The following is a 14,302-nucleotide window of genomic DNA, read 5'->3' on the forward strand; positions in this document are numbered from 1 at the left end:
CTTTGTCAGTGTTCCCTTCCCCACTGTCTCATTACAAGCTTTGGCGTCCTGAATATCGGCTACCTTAGTTGCTGGACTACAAATCCGGTTCCCATTCCCCTGCCAAATTAGTTTAAACCCTCCCGAAGAGTACTAGCAAACCTCCCTCCCAGGATATTGGTGCCCCTCTGGTTCAGATGCAACCCGTCCTGCTTGTACAGGTCCCACCTTCCCCAGAATGCGCTCCAATTATCCAAATACCTGAAGCCCTCCCTCCTACACCATTCCTGCAGCCACGTGTTCAACTGCACTCTCTCCCTATTCCTAGCCTCGCTATCACGTGGCACCAGCAACAAACCAGAGATGACAACTCTGTCTGTCCTGGCTTTCAACTTCCAGCCTAACTCCCTAAACTTGTTTATTACCTCCACACCCCTTTTCCTACCTCTGTCGTTGGTACCAATGTGCACCACAACTTCTGACTGCTCCCCCTCCCCCTTAAGGATCCTGAAGACACGATCCGAGACATCCCTGGCCCTGGCACCCGGGAGGCCACATACCTTCCGGGAGTCTCGCTCGCGACCACAGAATCTCCTATCTATTCCCCTAACCATTGAATCTCCTACAACTATTGCTTTTCTATTCTCCCCCCTTCCCTTCTGAGCCCCAGAGCCAGACTCAGTGCCAGAGACCTGGCCGCTAGGGCCTTCCCCCGGTAGGTCATCCCCCCCAACAGCATCCAAAACGGTATACTTGTTTTGAAGGGGAACAGCCACGAGGGATCCCTGCACTGTCTGCCTGTTTGTTTTTTTTCCCCCTGACTGTAACCCAGCTATTCTTGTCCTGTACCTTGGGTGTGGTTATCTCCCTGTAACTCTTCTCAATCACCCCCTCTGCCTCCCGGATGATCCGAAGTTCATCCAGCTTCAGCTCCAGTTCCCTAACACGGTCTTTGAGGAGCTGAAGTTGGGTGCACTTCCCGCAGGTATAGTCAGCGGGGACACCGGTGGTATCCCTCACCACCCACATCCTACAGGAGGAGCATGTAACTGGCCTAGCCTCCATCCCCTCTTACCTTACAGAATATCGCTGCTGTGTGGACTAACTAGATCTCCGCCCTCCGACTCTGCTCCCAGTCAGCTACACTTCCTGTAAACTCCTGGCTCTCTTCGCACTCTTTGCGGAAATGTCGGAAACAAAATGAAAGGAGCACCTTACTCCCTCCTCACCTAACTCCCTTGGTCACCAAACTCTCACTATCGCACTCAAAAAGCACCAAATTCAGCACTGAGTGCAAACCTTGCAGGAGAAGCGGCCTTCAGATTTTCGGAGGGAGCAGTGGCCAGGGGTCTGTCGGGAAGGTGTGTTTACCATTTAAAAACTTACCTTGCAGGAGAAGCGGCCTTCAGATTTTCGGCGGGAGCAGTGGCCAGGGGTCTGTCGGGAAGGTAAGTAGCTGGGAGAAATTTAACTCTTCGTGGGTTGGTAAGTATTGTGATTGGTAAGTAAAATCCTTATTCCTTTCACATATTCATTATTTGACATTTGACATTATATTTGTAATCAGTTAAGGTAAAGTGTAAAAATGGCAGGAGATCCCAGACCCGTGTTATGCTCCTCGTGCTCAATGTGGGAGTTCAGGGACACGCTGATGCTCCTGACTCCTTCATGAGCGGAAGGTGTGTCCAGCTGCAGCTCCTGTTAGACCGCATGATGGCTCTGGAGCTGCGGATGGACTCACTTTGGAGCATTCGCGATGCTGAGGAGGTCGTGGATAGCACGTTCAGTGAGTTGGTCACACTGCAGATTAGGATTGGTGAGGGAGACAGGGAATGGGTGACCAAAAGGCAGAGAAAGAGCAGGAAGGCAGTGCAGGTGTCCCCTGCAGTCATCACCCTCCAAAACAGGTATACCATTTTGGATACTGTTGGGGGAGATGACTCACCAGGGGTAGGCAGTAGTAGCCAGGCTCATGGCACCGTGGCTAGCTCTGCCTGCCAGAAGGGCGGGAAAAAGACTGGCAGGGCTATGGTCATAGGGGATTCAATCGTAAGGGGAGTAGACAGGCGTTTCTGTGGTCGAAAACGAGACTCCCGAATGGTACGTTGCCTCCCGGGTGCACCGGTCAGGGATGTCTCAGATCGGTTGCAGGACATACTGAAGGGGTGAACAGCCAGTTGTCGTGGTGCATATAGGCCACAACGATATCGGTAAAAAAAACGGGACGAGGTCCTACAATCAGAATTTAGGAAGTTAGGAGATAAGTTAAAAAGTAGGACCTTAAAGATAGTAATCTCAGGATTGCTACCAGGGCCACGAGACAGTCAGAGTAGAAATTCAAGAATAGTCAGAATGAATACGTGGCTTGAGAGATGGTGCAGGAGGGAGGGGTTCAGATTTTTGGGACATTGGAACTGGTTCTGGAGGCAGTGGGACCATTACAAATCAGATGGTCTACACCTGGGCAGGACTGGAACCAATATCCTAGGGGATGCTTTTGCTAACACTGTTGGGGAGGTTTTAAACTAATGTGGCAGGGGGATGGGAACCAGATTAGGAAGTTAGAGGTCAGTAAAGAGGCAGCAACTAAAGCCAGTAAGGTACTAGATAATAAACTCAATGTGACTAAGGGGAAGAGTAGATAGGGAAGAGATGATAAACGCAAAGGGACAGGTGGTCTGAGGTGCACTTGTTATAATGTGAGAAGTGTAACAGGTAAGGCAGATGAATTTAGGGCTTGGATTAGTACCTGGGAATATGATGTTATTGCTATTACGGAGACTTGGTTGAGGGAAGGGCAAGACTAGCAACTAAATATCCCAGGGAATAGATGCTTCAGGAGGGATAGACAATGACCCAAGCCGGCAATCGAACCTGCGGCCCTGGAGCTGTGAAGCAACTGTGCTAACACTATGCTACCGTGCTGCCCCAACTTGGACTTGATCTGATGATTGATCTTTTAACGACTTTACAATAGTTTTGTGGTCTCCATTATCGATTCTAGCTTTTTTTAATCAATTTATCTAATTAACTGAGTTCAAAGTCCCAAACTGCCATGTTGATTTGCGAACTCAACCCATGATCATTAATCCTGGCCTCTGGATTACTAATCCAGTAACATAACCACTAATTTACCCACAGATTCCTACTCTTTGCATCTCCCGCCAACCCGTTTTGACCCTAAACTCCTGGGCTCACTGTTCCTTAGAGAGCTTCAGCCCTTGCCTACCAAGTGTCCTTTGCTCCTGTTTCTACCTCGCACTTACTGTCCCAATTTCTCCTGGACCTGCAAGCAATGCTAAGAGAAAGATAGTGGTACTTCCTTCTTTATTTTCTTCTGTTCATTTGTAAACAGAGACTCAATAATTGGCTTAATGACACCAGTTGTTGAATCACAATTTGTTTTTCACTTTGATGTAAAAGTACTTTCAAGAGCTTCACGACGATCAGTTCAGGAGAAAAAGAAACAAAAGGAACTCACGTATATTTCAAGATGCCTTCTAGTTTAGATGTCCAGATTATAATACTCTTGTCAGTGGAACCCGATGCAAATCGTTTACCTAAGATGATTGTGGTCAATTAATTCAGGAAAAACAAACAAGCTAAAATTCATTTTCATTCTCAAAAAGGTAGCAATTTCAGTTTCAAAATTGCAGACTCAAAGCTGAATAACATATAGTATGTCATCAGTAGATGGTCATCTAAATCATCTGCTCATTTGTTTTTTACTGGACTCATTTTACAAACCATGATATCACACTTTAGCACTGAACAAATCAGGAGTAAAGCTAGAATGCAATAAGTCCTTTTCACAGACCAGGAGACTCCCAATCTAATTATCAGTTTGTGCTGAATTCAGAAAAACTATTTGTGCATTATAGCCCCTCTTGCACTGGTCCTGGTCCTGGTTCCCCCCCCCCCCCCCCCCCCCCAACCACCCAACCACCCACCACCCACGACTTTCCCTCCTTGCGTCTCTTTTCTCATGTTTTGGCTACTTTCCCCTGGCTCTTGGCTACTTGATTATTTATCAGCATGTTTGTTGGCCACAAACAAGTCCCGGAACAGTTGGGTGAATAGCTCCCATGTTCTGAAGAAGCCATCATCCAACCCTCGGATGGCAAATTTGATTTTCTCCATTTGGAGAGATAGGTCGGTCAGCCAGTCCGCAGCTTTGGGTGGTGCTGCTGACCGCCAGCCGAGCAGGATTCTACAGCGGGCGATCAGGAATGCAAAGGCAAGGCCGTCCATCCTTCTCCCCATGAAGAGATCTGGCTGGTCTGATACCCCGAAGACCGCCACTTTTGGGCCCGGCTCCACCCTCACCCCTACCACTTTGGCATTGCCTCGAAGAAGGCTGTCCAGTACCCAGCAAGTTTGGGGCTAGACCAGAACATGTGGGCGTGGTTGGCCGGGCCTCCTTGGCACCGTTCACATCAGTCCTCCACCTCAAGAAGAACCTACTCATCCGGGTTCTTGTTAAGGGGACTCTATGTACCACTTTTAGTTGCGTTAGGTTGAGTCTTGCGCTTGTGGAAGTGGAGTTGACCCCATGCAGTGCTTCACTCCAGAGTCCCCACCTTATTTTGAGCCCCAAGTCTTCCTCCCAGTTCCTCCTCGTTGCGTTCAGCAAAATGTTGGCCCTCTCTACCAGTCATTCGTACATGTCGCTAGTTTCCTTTACCTAGAATGTTTGCGTCAAGTAACTCCTCTAGTAGTGTCTGTCGTGGTGGTCATGGGAACGTCCTTGTCTCCTTCCGTAGGAAGTTTTTAAGCTGCAGGTATCTTGGTTCGTTGCCACTAGCTAGTTGAAATCTCTCCAACAGTTCGTCCAGTGTTGTGACCTTGCCGTGGGTGTATAGGTCCCTAAATGTCAGTATTCCCAACCCCCCAACCCTGTCTCCACTTTTTAAAAGGTGGGGTCGGTGAGGGCTGGTACGAACCAATGGTTGTTGCAGATGGAGGATTTGTCGGACATTTCGGTCAGGCCAAATTGCTGCCATAGTTAGTTCCAGGTCTGGAGGGTGGCTACCACCATTGGGCTGTTGGAATGCGTTTTGAGTGGGGATGGGAGTGCCACCGTGGCGAGGGCCCGGAGCGAGGTCCCTCTGCAGGAAACCTCCTCCGCGCGCACCCACTCGGCTTCTGGTTCCTTAATCCATCCATTACTCTTTCTGCTGCCGCTGCCCAGTGGTAGTATTGTAGGTTTGGGAGGGCAGCCCTCCCCTGGACTTTGTTTTCTGTAGGACCTTCTTTGGGATCATAGCATTCTCGGCCCCCCCCCCAACCATGCAAACGCCATGATTAATTTGTCCAATGAGTTGAAAAAGACCTTGGGATATAGATCTAAGTAGGAAGAGGTACCTGGGCAGCACGTCCATTTTGAACGTGTGCACTCTCCCCACGAGGGAGAGTGGGAGTGTGTTCCATCTTTGCAGGTCCTTTTTGGCATCCACTGTCAGACTGGTCAGGTTCCATTTGTGGATCCTCATCCAGTCATGAACGATTTGGATCCTGTTGCCTTTTCTTTATCTACTGTAAATATGGTAGTCAGTGAGATTGCCCTCCTTCCTTTGGATATCAATATTCTAATGCTCAGAGTCGCCAGGTATCAAATGATACCACCACAAGGTTCAGCCAGCTATCGATCAAAGAGCCAAACACCAGTTAGTTAGTTCAAGGACAAGGGTACTTTATTTATGCACAATTAATCATGCAACATAAACACTACTACCTAAATTACACCTACCGGTTCAGACAACCTGTACTTACCTTCAGGCACCCGGCTTAGGTCAGAGGAACAGTGGCCGTTGTTCGATTCTGGATCTATCGGGTCTGGAGGAGTAACTGCTGCTCAGCTAGGCTCATCCATCTGTTAGCGGGCATTGAACTTGGACTTGCTTCTGGTGGTGCTGAGATTGGAGATGGTCGTTGCCGGGGCGCCAAGTCCAAAAGAGGACGATCGCATGGTGGACTCTCTTCTTATGCTTGGAGGTTTTCGCGCTCTTTTGGGCGGTCCTTCAGTTTGGATCCCACTAATTGGGTGATCCCTGATCACTATGTTCGATTTCAAACTAATAAATGGGCAGGTGCCTGGATGGCTGGGCGTGTCCCAAGCGGTCACTGACCCTGTTGTTTACACTTCCCTAGCACAGGGAGTGGCGCCAAAATGTCTGGGACTGGACCGGTCGCTCAACTACCAGTCCTTTGTCTGACAGAGATGGGCCATCAAATGCTAACTGAGTGGGGTTTCGATACCATCTGGATTCCTCGCTTGCAAATATACATTTCAGGCTCTGAGCCTGCCTGACTTTATCCATTTTACCCACCATGCTTTGCGAGCTTCTCTGTTCCTGGTTGTAAGTTGCCATCCCAGATGGCTACACACCGTCCTCTTGATCCTCAACGTGAAGCGTGAAGGATCACACTACTGGAACTTCTCCAGTTCTCTGACATGCCGGGTACCCTCAATCAAGGACAGGTTCTACCCTACTGTCCTATGGGTCAAAATATTTACCTCAATTTCCCTAATACGACCCATATTCTAAAAATTCCTACGGGGGCATTTAACATTCAAACCTATATTTCCGTCTCCTTACACAAAAACGGGAACCTCTAACGGTCTCTAACTAGACTACACTATGGTGCTATCTAATAATTAAAGAACTTATCTTACAATACAAATAACCAATAGCATCATCACAATCCTACTTATCAAATATCTATGTACAAAGAAGTAACTTTATTAAATAAACAACAACCGTGGAATTTATTAGGGAGGAAGGTTCAGAAAGAGTGTGGGGTTTGCTGGAGTCCGAGGAAAGGGGCTGTAAGTGTATATACTGGAGGGCGGGAGGCTCGCCTCCTCCATTTCCGAAGTCTAATTGTCTGGATGACACTGCACAATATAGCTATCACCAGTAAGGCTTCTACTGTGTATGACAGGGAGTACCATTTAATGAGATTCTTTTTTTTTTTTTTAAATAGTTTTTATTAAAGGTTTTCATAAAATATCAATAACAAAATGAAAAAAAGAACCCAACAGGGTTAAGTACAAAACACAATCGAAAAAAGCAACCCCCACCACCCCCCCCGTACATAAATGATAAATTAACATTAACACCCTGACTTGACACAACAGGTATATATACCCCCTCAGACCCTTCAGTTTAAATAACAAAAACAATAATAAAGTAAACCCCCCCCCCCCCAGAGCTGCTGCTGCCATTGACCAATGTCTATCGTTCTGCCAGGAAGTCTAAGAACGGTTGCCACCGCCTAAAGAACCCTTGTCCCGACCCTCTCAAGGCGAATTTCACCCTCTCCAATTTAATGAACCCTGCCATATCGCTGATCCAGGATTCCACGCTTGGGGGCCTCGCATCTTTCCACTGAAGAAGAATCAATAGCCGGGCTACCAGGGACGCAAAGGACAGAATTCCGGCCTCTTTCGCCTCCTGCACTCCCGGCTCCTCTGCCACCCCAAATATTGCGAGCCCCCAGCCCGGTTTGACCCTGGATCCTACCACCCTCAACACCGTCCTCGCTACGCCTTCCAAAATTCCTTCAGCGCTGGGCATGCCCAGAACATATGGGTGTGATTTGCTGGGCTCCCTGAGCACCTAACACACCTGTCCTCACCCCCAAAAAAACGGCTCATCCTTGTACCGGTCATGTGTGCCCTGTGCAGCACCTTAAACTGTATGAGGCTGAGCCTCGCGCACGACGAGGAAGAGTTCACCCTCCCCAGGGCATCTGCCCACGTCCCTTCCTCAATTTCCTCTCCCACTTCCTCCTCCCACTTACCTTTTACCTCCACCACCGAGGCCTCCTCCTCCTCCTGCATCACCTGGTAAGTTTCCGAGATCTTCCCCACTCTCACTCCCTCCCCCCCCCCACTCCCACCCCCCCCCACTCCCACTCCCCCCCCCACTCCCACTCCCCCCCCCACTCCCCCCCCACTCCCCCCCCCCCTCCCCCCCCCACTCCCACTCCACCCCCCCCCACTCCCACTCCACCCCCCCCCACTCCCACTCCACCCCCCCCCACTCCCACTCCACCCCCCCCCACTCCCACTCCACCCCCCCCCACTCCCACTCCACCCCCCCCCACTCCCACTCCCCCCCCACTCCCACTCCCACTCCCCCCCCCCACTCCCACTCCACCCCCCCCCCCACTCCCACTCCTCCTCCCCCCCCCCCCCCCACTCCCACTCCCCCCCCCCCCCGGAGAGCACCCTGTCCTGTACTGTGTGTGGCAGTAGCTGCGGGAATTCCACCACCTGCCGTCTGGCAAACGCCCTTATCTGTAAGCACCTGAAGGTGTTCCCCGGGGGGGGGGAGCCCGTACTTCTCCTCATTTAATGAGATTCTGGCACCATGAGGGGGTATCAGTGGCTGTGTCTATGTGTGGTGTAGTGTCCGGGCTGGGGGTGTTGCGTTGGGTAGTCGTGTTCAGGGCCTGTGTGGTGAGGGAGGTAGGGGTGGGTAACGCGCGCAATTGTATTGTTCCAGCGACGATCATGATGCAGATCATCAGGTTCGTCTTCATCTTCTCCGTACTTTTCTCCGTCTTCAGGTATCTCCGTATCTTCCTGGGGGTACAAGCATAATATCTGTTATCATCTTGTTGCTTAATATTTCGCTTGTCTGTCGGTTTCTCCTTATCATCAATTTCCTATTGAGAATCGTTATCATATGTGACTCCCTCTTTTTTTTTTTTAAACAACCATTTTGGGAGAGATCCAGAAAAAAAATTGTCACAGTGCGAGCACTCCCGCAGCCTGTGTTTGATGGGCTGAGTGGGCGGACAATTTCTCCGTCCTCTGCAAACTTGTTTTCACCAAGTGATTCAAACATGTAAATAGCAGGTGGGGTGATAGCGACCGAAGGGTCGCCGGAAAGGGGCAAAAGTTGTGGCAAAAGTGCATTCTTTAAACCACAGATGTGAAAAGAACAGCAAAAGAGTTTCGAAAATAATTCTCCAAATGGGGTCCGTATGATCCGCGGTAGGGCAAGAATGGGAGGAATCCCCGGGTAGGGCGGTGATCAGTGCCGTTGCTCCACTACCAGAGCTTGGCTGACCAAATTTATAGGGGGTCCTCAGGCAGGGTGGGGATCAGTGCCATTACTCCACTGCCTGAGTAACCTTCCAAGAGCGGTAAGAATTTGAGGGTATATGGGCTCCAACAAACTTGTTTCTTTAACTGCCATGTGGCGTCAGAAGAGTCGTCATTACTGTATCAAGAAATTATTCATGAAGCCGACACACAAAATCATACAAGACAGAACGTACATTTAAAAACAAACTAAAGAAGAAAGCGGGCAGGTTCTATCAGGGAATAGGACACCGTAAATCTCAATCGGTTCCTTTCTCTCATCATCTGGACACCTCAAGGTTCCATTCCAAAAAGGGTCTCAAAGGAGTTACCATGGTGGGAATCAGACTTGGAATCATCACCATCTCCCGGGTGCCAAACTCGTGCATGGAGTTTTAGTGCCAATGCGCCGTGTGCCGATGTGGGGTCCATCTCGTCATTCTGTGTCAGACGACAGGAATTATCACGGTGCCAGTGTTTAGAATTCACTAGGGCGTAGGGGCAATGGGGGTGTCGCTATCATCGGGTGGTGGGTCAGGTTCCGGTAACGGCAAATAAATTGTATCTAAGGGGCTGAACATATCATGGTCGGGGTCTCTGGGGCTGTAGTGACTGGGGCCTGGTCTGTGTTTCCAGTGTTCGGGTCTCTCAGGGGTGTCAGCTGTGCTGTCGCTGTTGCTATCGCTGTCACTGGCAGCCGAATCAAGTGTTAGGGTGAAATTTGACTCTGGGGGAGGGGTCAAGGTCGTGTCTGTGGACGTGCTGTCGCTGTTGGGGGAGGGCGGGATTGGGTTGTCAGTGGGCGGGTCTCCAATGTCTGCCATTGCCAATGAGAAGTGGTGCGAGTGGCTGCACTACGTTCCATAAACCTTAAGCTGGTTTACATGGAACCATCCTGACTTTCCATTGGGATATGTGATTTCATAAACTGAGGGGCTTACCGTGTCAGAGATTGAATAGGGTCCTGCAAATTTAGGGGAGAGGAATAAGCTGGGGTTGTACAAGGAGATCATGACTTGCTGTCCAACTGCATACGCTGCCGGGTGTACTGTCCTATCAAAGCAGGCCTTACTCTGCTTTCGTTTAGCATGGGTCAGGGCGGTGACTGCGGGGCTGGCCAAATCAATTCCAAATAAATACTCTTCATGGGTCGTCCGGTCATGAGGGTATGGGTGGTGTAACCTGTCGAACTCGACACCACGTTCCTAATAAACATCAGTGCGAATGGGACCACTGTGTCCCATGTCGTATTGTGCTGCTGCACGACTTTCCTAAGTGTGACATTTAGTGTCCGATTTATGAGTTTCACAATGCCGCTAGACTGCGGGTGACAGGCAATGTGAAACTTCTGTTTTACGCCAAAAATCATCATGACATTTTTCATGACCCTGCCTGTGAATTTCGAACCTTGGTCCTACTCAATCCTACCTGCTAGTCCCCATCTGGTGAAAATTTGCCGTGGCTTTGGCCGTATTTGTTCTCGAGGGGAAAGCTTCCACCCATTTTGTAAATGTGTCAATGACAAGCAACACATTTTTGTATCCATTTCTGTAGGGGGGGGGGGGGGGAGGGGACCAATATAGTCTAACTGCAAGTTTGTCCATGGGCCAGTTACAGGGCAGGTGTCTCTCAGCTGGGCTTTTCTCGCATCTCTGTCCGGGTTGTTCTGTGCGCAAATCAAACAACCCTCAATGTAATGAGATACGTCGGTTTTTAAGTCAGGCCACCAGCAGAGAGGTCTGAGGTGGGCAAGGGTGGATTCTATCCCTTACTTTCCATGTCCGTCATGGAATTTACAAATGATCTTGTTCCTATCCTGGGTGGGGACTACATAAATACCATCTTTTAAAACGATTCCCTCATGGATCGTTAAAGAATTTTTAAACTTTTCGTAGGGAGCTGGGAAGTTTCGTTTTAAAATTTCCTTTAATGTCTCGTCTTCCTTCTGTGCTTGGGCTAAGTCTTGAATGATGTTCTGTGAGACCTGAACCACGTGTACTGGGGCACTCTCGGGGGGTTGCCAAAAGTGGCCATGTCATGAGCCTGCCTTTGCTAGGGCGTCAGCTTTCACGTTACCGGGTGGGGAGGAACGATGGTGACTTCTAGACTATTCCATATTTTCTACCTTTCGCTGTCTGAGAATGTGTTTGAGTAATGGTGCTGAGGGTAGAGGTTTTCCGTCGGCGGAAATAAATCCTCCTGATTCCCACAGGGGCAGGAATTCTGTCAGGCTGTTGCAGACGTACAAACTGTCTGAATATATGTCTGCTGGGGTCGGGAACGAATCGGGGTGCTGGACAATGTAAGCGATGGCTGCTAACTCGGCTGCCTGCGAACCTAAATGTCCAGGCAACTTTAAAGCTATCTCTTCTAAAGCACGTCCCTGCGCGTCCTCTACATAAATCCCACATCCTGTGATTCTTTTCCCATCAAGGACTGTGGAGGAGCCACCTACATCAATTTTCAAAGCTTTGTCTGTGGGCTGGGTCGTCTGTGGTCGGATGCCTGACTTTTTCAGTGCCAACTTAGGAACAAAGGGGCCTGTGCTGTGCTTGGGTGCTATGATCTCGCACTCATGTGGGGTTCCTACATAGTGTAAATTGTCGGCCAGAAACGTGTGCGTTTTTGTCCGTTTTACGGTAATGTTGCGTCCTTGTAGGAGTAGGGTCCATCGCGCTGCTCAAATTTGGCTTACTGTGCCGTCTAATAAAAGCTGTGTCGGGGTGTGCTCGGTCAGAATGGTTACTGGGTTGAGTCCGGTTATGTACGAGAAGTACTGTACCACCCAGAAAATTGCTAACAAGTGCCTTTCGCAGGCTGAAAATCCCTGCTCTACTGGGTCTAAAACTCGTGAGGCATAAGCTACGGGTCCTAAACGATCGTGCCTTTCCTGCAGGAGTACAGCCGAAAGGGTTCAGTCGGTGGTCGCTACCTCTATCGCGTGTGGGGAGTGTGGATCTGGGGCCTGCAAAGCGGGGGCTGTGCTCAGGGCGCGTTTCAATGTGTCTACGGCATTCATGTGCTGTGGAAGCTATTTCCATGGGGCCTGTTTCTTAAGGAGCTCGGAAAGTAGGGTTGCTTTTGTGGTGAAACCGTCGATGTGGTTTCTACAATAACCGACCAGTCCTAAAAATGACCGGAGTGCTGTAACATTTTGGGGCAAGGGCAATTTTACAATCAAATCTATGCATTTATGTTCTATTTCACGCTTACCATGCGTGATGACCGTACCTAAATATGTGACTTTTTCCTGGAGAATTTTGGTTTTCTTGGGGTTAATTTTGCATCCAATTTCTTTGAGGAGTCCTAATAGTTCCGAAAGAAGCGAAATATGCTCTTCCTTGGTGTCAGTCTGTAGGAGCAAGTCGTCCACATACTGAACAAGGCATTCAGGGCAGGAAAATTTTGATAAGCCATTCGCCAATTGTCTGTGATAAATGGAGGTGGAGTTGTGGAAGGCACGTCCACGTGTACTGCTGTCCCTGGAAAGAAAACGCAAATTTGTATTGGCATGCTCTGTCCAGTGGTATGGACCAAAAGCCATTGCTAATATCCAATACCGTGAAAACCTTTAACTGGAGTCCCTGTTTTAACATGGTCTCGGGATTTGGGGAAAACGGTGGGGGCTGCTAACAGAGTCACTTTATTTAATTCCCTATAATCGATGGTCAGTTGCCATGAACCATCTGGTTTCCCTACGGGCCAAATCAGGGCACTGTTCATTGATGCTTCAATAAACTCTGGATTACCTTGGCTATCTCTCCCTCGGCTTGCTGTGGAAAGCCGTATTGTTTCTGGGGCTTAGGATCGGGACCTGTCATGTTAACCACTCCTGGGATTTTGCCGCAGTTGTGCTTGTGCTGGGCAAACGATGCCTTATGTCTTTTCAAGATTTCTCTAACCGGTTTATCTGTGGTAATAGTTTGTGGATCAAACTAGTACTCTCCCACTGAGCTAATTCTGTGTGCGTAGTCTCCTACTGTGAGCGTGGCAGGGGCGCGTGCTGCTCTTGCCATTTTCCACACTCATCTATTAATGGGGTCGAACGAAAGGTTGTGTGCACTCATAAAATCTATGCCCAGGATGTGTTCTGCTGCCTGGGGTAAATTTACTAAAACGACCGGGTGTTTTGTTTTAATGTTGCCAATCTGTACATCCACAGGACTGTGATGTGTCCCTGCTGGAGGTGACCTGTAAAGCCACTAAGGGTAATGGTGTCCGTACTGGGTCATATATCTCTCTGGTACATCGCGGAGGAGTTTAACGTGGTTCGGGACACTCCTGTATCCCAAAGGAACTCTACGGGGTGTCCCCGGACTGTGCCTGCAACAACCGGTCTTCCGGACTTCTCCCAAAGGATATCGCAGACCCAAGTTGGGGAGCCCGAACACCGTCAATCGATGCCATTTATGGCCAAATTATCTGCTCGGGCACTAACACTGTGGATGGGTCTGACATTGTTTCTAGGGGGGGGCGTTTGTGTGCTGATTCCGTTGCTGTTTCGGGGGGGGGCTTGATATTCTCGTGCGTAATGTCTTTTCTGTCCGCAATTGTAACATTCCTGTGTTTTTGGGTGGTGTGTGTTACTTCTGCCTTCATTTACCCATGTGGGGTCTTGGTGTGCCCTTACTGGATTCATTGTGGCATCTACTCTTTCCTGCTGTGTCTTTCTCTGTAGGGACTGTTCCCAAGCTCTCGATAATTTCAGATAACTTCAGATTTTCGCCGGGAGCAGTGGCCAGGGGTCTGTCGGGAAGGTAAGTTTAACCTTTAAAAACTTACCTTGCAGGAGAAGCGGCCTTAAGATTTTCAGCGGGAGCAGTGGCCAGGGGTCTGTCGGGAAGGTAAGTTTACCTCTTTAAAAACTTAACTTCAGAGCTGCAGGAAGTCGGCCGTGGGGATTTCTGGGAAGATTTGTTAGTACCTGTATATAGGTTGGGCGATTGCAAAACCCGAGACACTACACTTGTAGTGTCCCCCACGTTTCCACCTCCTCTAACCTAAGGGGTTGAGTGAATATCAGGTAAGCTCTTCCTTTCTTTTTCTTGTTTTATCTAGAGGGGATGGCAGGGAAGGCAGTGCAATGTTCCTCCTGCAGAATGTTTGAGGTGAGGGACGCCGTCAGTGTCCCTGCTTATTTCATCTGTGGGAAGTGCACCTATCGCCAGCTCTTCAGAAACCTTGTTAGGGAACTGGAGCTGGAGGAACTTTGGATCATTCGGGAGG

At 49.3% G+C, this 14,302-nt stretch overlaps 1 protein-coding gene across 3 annotated transcripts in view; it reads right to left on the reverse strand.

The window, feature by feature from the left end:
• ift122 (intraflagellar transport 122 homolog (Chlamydomonas)) overlaps positions 1-14,302 on the reverse strand; it is a 459,699-nt gene that overhangs the window by 377,420 nt on the left and 67,977 nt on the right. For all 3 annotated transcript variants that reach the window (XM_072472002.1, XM_072472003.1, XM_072472001.1), the window contains exon 4: positions 3,461-3,539. In XM_072472002.1, coding sequence (XP_072328103.1) covers positions 3,461-3,539 — 79 coding nt within the window. The remainder of the gene's footprint in view (positions 1-3,460; positions 3,540-14,302) is intronic.

This window comes from Scyliorhinus torazame, chromosome 13 (genome assembly GCF_047496885.1).
Source record: "Scyliorhinus torazame isolate Kashiwa2021f chromosome 13, sScyTor2.1, whole genome shotgun sequence".
NCBI classification, from domain to species: domain Eukaryota; kingdom Metazoa; phylum Chordata; class Chondrichthyes; order Carcharhiniformes; family Scyliorhinidae; genus Scyliorhinus; species Scyliorhinus torazame.